This window comes from Mercenaria mercenaria, chromosome 14 (assembly GCF_021730395.1).
Source record: "Mercenaria mercenaria strain notata chromosome 14, MADL_Memer_1, whole genome shotgun sequence".
NCBI lineage: Eukaryota > Metazoa > Mollusca > Bivalvia > Venerida > Veneridae > Mercenaria > Mercenaria mercenaria.
The window spans coordinates 72004051-72009200 of NC_069374.1; the positions used below are offsets into that span (position 1 = coordinate 72004051).

The 5150-nt window shown below is 35.2% G+C and overlaps 1 protein-coding gene across 1 annotated transcript; it reads left to right on the forward strand.

Moving 5' to 3' along the window:
• The first annotated feature begins 2415 nt into the window (after positions 1-2415).
• On the forward strand, positions 2416-3746 carry LOC128548238 (uncharacterized). The gene is made up of 2 exons (XM_053522710.1): positions 2416-2806; positions 3721-3746. Exons 1-2 carry the CDS (start codon positions 2416-2418, stop codon positions 3744-3746), a joined length of 417 nt encoding a protein of 138 aa, XP_053378685.1.
• Positions 3747-5150: the final 1404 nt, after the last annotated feature.

Sequence of the window (5150 nt, forward strand, 5' to 3'; positions counted from 1 at the left end):
AAGAAGGTTACAGACTACCTTTTAAAGAAATACCTAGCAGCGTCGTGTTAAAGAATAATAAATCGGCTAGAGAGAATCCAGAATTTGTTCGTACAGAAATTAAGAGTTTATTACAGAAAGGTGTCATATCAAAAACAGAAAATCTTCCACATGTAGTAAATCCTCTAACTGTAGCATATGGTAAATCTGGAAAACCAAGGTTGGTTCTAGATTGCAGACATATTAATCCGCATTTGCACTTGTTTAAAGTCAAGTTTGAAGATGTTAATGTGGCTAAAGACATTTTTGAAAATAGTTCTTTCTTATTTACATATGATCTAAAAGGTGCATACCATCATATTGATATTTTTGAAGAACATAGAACATATTTAGGATTTTCATTCGAAAACACATTTTATGTATTCAATTCGTTGCCATTTGGAATTCGAACAACAGGCCATATATTTACGAAGCTTTTGAAAGTAGTTGTAACAGTATTACGTGAAAAAGGTCACCGAGTTGTAATGTTTTTAGATGACGGTATAGGTGGAAATAGAGATTATGAGACCGCAGTTAGGTCAAGCAGATGTGTTCAAAACACAATAAAGTCATTTGGTTTTCTTTTCGCAGACGAAAAATGTCAATGGCAACCGACACGGAATGTCGTATGGCTAGGTCATGTAATTGATATGAATAAAAATTTGTTATTCATAACGGAAGAACGAATAAGGATTTTAGAAATAAAGATAAAATCACTTGTTTTGCAAATACGATTGGATAAATGCGGAATAGTACCTGTCAGATTTTTAGGTTCAGTAGCAGGCCAAATAATCTCTATGCAAAGTGTAATCGGTAATAAAGTGAGATTATATACAAGAGAGTTGTTTAAGTGTATAAACGCAAGAGCTAGCTGGAATGCACCGGTAAGGGTATCAGAACAAGCAGTAGGAGAACTGCTGTATTGGAAAGAGAAAGCACGATCACTTAATGAAAAAGGGAAAGATTTAAAGTATTTCCCTAAGAGTGATTTTGTATTATACGTGGATGCGAGTGCCACGGGGTACGGAAGTTTTCTAGAACAAGATAACCTTAGTTCATATGCCTGTTTTGTTAATGACAATACATGTTTCCCGGAAGCGGAATCGGAAGGTAAGTGTAACAGTGTAAATGTTACAATCAAGAAAACATTAGCTTTCCCGGAAGAGAAAGTATGTGTCCCACCGGAAGTGGAGAGAGAAATGATACGTATGTCCCCGGAAGTGGACTCAGTAAGGAAAAATAGTTTCCCTGAAGTGGAATTAGAAGGTAAGTGTAACAGTGAAAATGTTACAATCAAGGAAATATTAGCTTTCCCGGAAGAGAAAGTCTGTGTTCCACCGGAAGTGGATAGAAAAATAATGCGCATGTTCCCGGAAGCGGACATAGTAAAGAAAAATAGTTGTCCGGAAGCACACACAGTAAAGAAGGTAGATTCGATTAACAAAAAATGTTTAAAATTTCCATGTAGGGAGATAATAGGAGATTGGTCGCTTGAAGAACAAAATAAAAGTTCTACGTGGAGAGAGTCTGAAGCTGTATATAGATCAATGAGAACATTTGCAAGTACCTTGAAAAATTCACATGTTACGGTATATTCAGACAACAAAAATGTAAAATCAGTTTTGTTAAATGGTAGTAGAAAAGCAAACATTCAATCAATTTCAATTGATTTCAATAATATTTGTCAAAGAGAAAATATAAAAGTAAATCAAGAATGGATTCCCCGAGAAAGCAATACTAGAGCTGATTTTTTAAGTCGGTGTACAGATAGTGATGGTTGGGAAATATGTGATGATATTTTCCACACTTTTGACCTAAAATGGGGAAGATACACCATAGATAGGTTTGCTTCTAACCTGAATAATAAATGCAAGAGATTCAATTCGAGATGGTGGGTACCAGGCACAGAAGCAGTTGATGCTTTATCGCAGAACTGGTCACATGACATAAACTGGATAGTTCCGCCACCAAGATTGGTTATGAAATGTTTAGTAAAAACTCTCGAAGAGAAAGCTAAATGCACATATATACTACCAAAATGGACAAGTGCGCCATATTGGCCATTATTGATAGACAACAGAGGAAATTTTAAATGTTTTATTAAACAATATATAAACCTGAGCAGGTCACATGTTGTAAAAATGGGGAATGAAAACCACGGATTGTTTTCACGTTCTCCATTAGCATTTGATATGATTGCCTTAAATATTGATGTATAAGGAAAAAGTAAATTTATGTGAAGTAACCAAATAACATCTAGTTTACATGTAAAAGATATAGACTGTAATCATTCATACAGTATTATTTTCAACAGGTGTTGGCTTAAAGAACGTTCTTAAGCGGAAGTGCGAGGATGCTGGGATTTCTTCAGACGCTCACGATTCTACTCTTAACAAGATGTCAAGTTATTTACTGCAATCTAGAGCGGACAGTACAGTTACAAAATATAAAAACTCATACAATCAGTTCCAGCGTTATTGTCAGGAAAACGACTTTATTTCCATGCCAGCCGAATCTATATGTGTAGCGATGTATCTGACTCACCTACTTGACACGGGAAAATCAGACAATGTAGTTACAGCAGCATTATATGGTATAAAGTGGGCGCACAATTTAAATGACTGTAATGACCCTACAGAAAGTAAACTAGTGAAAACTTTACATGACACTGCAAAACGAATTGCTTCAAAGCCAGTTAACAAGAAGGATATAGTTAGCAGCGAAATGTTACAAACTTTATGTAAAATTTTTGCTGAAAGTTCAGATGTTGTAGATGTAAGAGATCTTGGTATGATAATGTTAGGTTATTCAGGTTTTTAAGGTTTAATGAAATCAGTAATTTACACTGCAATGATATAGAATTCAAAACAGATCACTTAGTCTTAAAAATAAGAAAAAGTAAAACGGATATATATAGACAAGGAAAGGAAGTCTTGATTTCAAAAGGTTCATCAGTAGCTTGTCCGTATTCACTTTTAAAAAGGTACATGCTTATCTCGGGTTTAGAAAATAATACAGAGGATTTTTTGTTTAAACCCGCCTTTAGATCAAAAGGCAAAGCATCACTTATAAAGAAAAACAAGAAATTGAGTTATACACGAGCAAAAGAATGTATAGTCAAGAAGCTTAGAGTTGTCGCTCCTGATCTAAGTTAGGAACACATACTTTAAGGGCTAGTGGAGCAACAGCAGCCGCAAACACACCCGGGTGAATGACAGATGTTTAAAGCGTCACGGTCGTTGGAAAACGGACCAAGCCAAAGATGGCTATGTTGACGATTCTTTAGAAAAGAGGCTGTTTATTACAAAATCTTTAAATCTATAATTGAGTAGAAACGTGATTTATCTGGATTTTTTGAAAAGATTCTCTATACTTTGTATTGTCTATAAATCATTCTCGCACCATGCACAAAAGTGTTTAGTCTTTTGTTATAATAGTTATTGTAAGGAAGCTGAGAAGGGACTTTACAGTTATCCGCGTTACACCGTATAGTGGATAACTGTTGTCCTGTCATAGCTGCATTACAAAACATGTAGAACAAGTTTTGGTATAGCCAAAGGCGTGGCTTTATGCTATATAAATAGAAGTAATAAGGGGGGTATTCAGTTCTAGCGAGATTTTTCTGGAGTCACCTTCAACTTTTCAAAAAATCGAAGTTGTTATATTATTGTTGTTAAGCGTGTACTATATTTATATTTGTAGGAAATGAACTTCATGTAGAGGCATAGTGCATATAAGTGGGCATAAAATGTAATAGATGCAGCCTATGCATATGAAAGTATTTCATTCACGCAATTCAGCAGTTTGTAGTTAATCTGTGTACTTAACTGAATATTTGTTTTGACATTTAGCAAAAATGTTTTTTCATTTTAATCCAGACAAAAGAAAATTATGAACCAAGAAAGTCGGGGGGTGGAGACACCTTTCTGTTTGCAGCATTTGGATATCACTACCTCCCCCCTCCCCCTCCAAATTTAAATAGATAATTGAAAGATGAGGGTTAAAAAGATATATAAATAGGAGTTAGGGGTTGGGCAGCCGGCTCGCAGTTTCCCGACTTTCTTTTAAAACAGTATTCTTACAAACATGAAAGAGGCACGGTAAAAATTCTAATGTTCCCTTACAAAATGTTTTATTTTGAAGAACAAGATAGTTATGTTGTATCAAGAGGACATTAAATGGCAATTATATTGTTGAAATTATTTGTTATTGTAGAATCTGACTCTTGACCTGAATAAATCATTCTCGCACCATGCACAAAAGTGTTTAGTCTTTTGTTATAATAGTTATTGTAAGGAAGCTGAGAAGGGACTATTACAAGATTAACGTTTAAAAAAGCTATAAAGTGGCTCGCTTAGCTCTTGTTATGGGAGGACAGGGATGGAGCTCAAAGTGATATGCCATCGAAAACGGGTCTATGAATAGTACTACCACAATATTAGAGAAGTGTCCACAGTCCCGACGCCAATTTTGTCATCACTCATTATTACCATCAAAGAAGCAATCTGAATCATTCTGCCTAAAAATGAATATATCCAGTCCCTGAAATATTTCCAGTGTTAAGATATCCTAATGGCATTCGTTTTAAACACGCACGTTTCTCAGTGCTCAACTGACTCAGTAACCCAAAGTTTCCCTAACTGTTAAGTTCGTTTCTGCAATTAGAGAGAAGCGATTGATACAATATTCTACTTGCGATAAATTGGTCATTTGTGTGTTATTTAGTTCTTTTTTGTTCTTTAAAGATGGCCGCGGCCTAGTAGGGTACTATGGCTGTTGTTATGTCGATTGGTCACTTTTCATAAACGAACCGACATTTTGTTATAGGCTGATGGCTTGCTATTTGTACTTGAAGGAAAAAGCTGGGATATTTTATTTGTCGAGTTTTGGCGTCTTCCGTTAAGACATGCACACAACAATTACTGAACTAAACACAACATAACTGCACGCAAAATATGCCAAAACAACTAGAGAATATAAGTTTAAGAATAAAAATTGACTTGTATGCTATGTATATTTCGGCCGAAAATCATTTTTGTTACATAAAAGATATCGAAAGACGAACGTCAAATATCAAACTACAGTCAAACCTGTGTTAAAGACCACGTCTAAACAGAGATCACCTGGCTCTA

Bases quoted from the DNA above. Each gene is read 5' to 3' on its own strand.
- LOC128548238 (XM_053522710.1), top strand. From the start codon at position 2,416: ATGTCAAGTTATTTACTGCAATCTAGAGCGGACAGTACAGTTACAAAA. The intron at 2,807-3,720 runs GTATGATAATGT...TTATATTTGTAG, and splicing joins TGTAGATGTAAGAGATCTTG to GAAATGAACTTCATGTAGAG.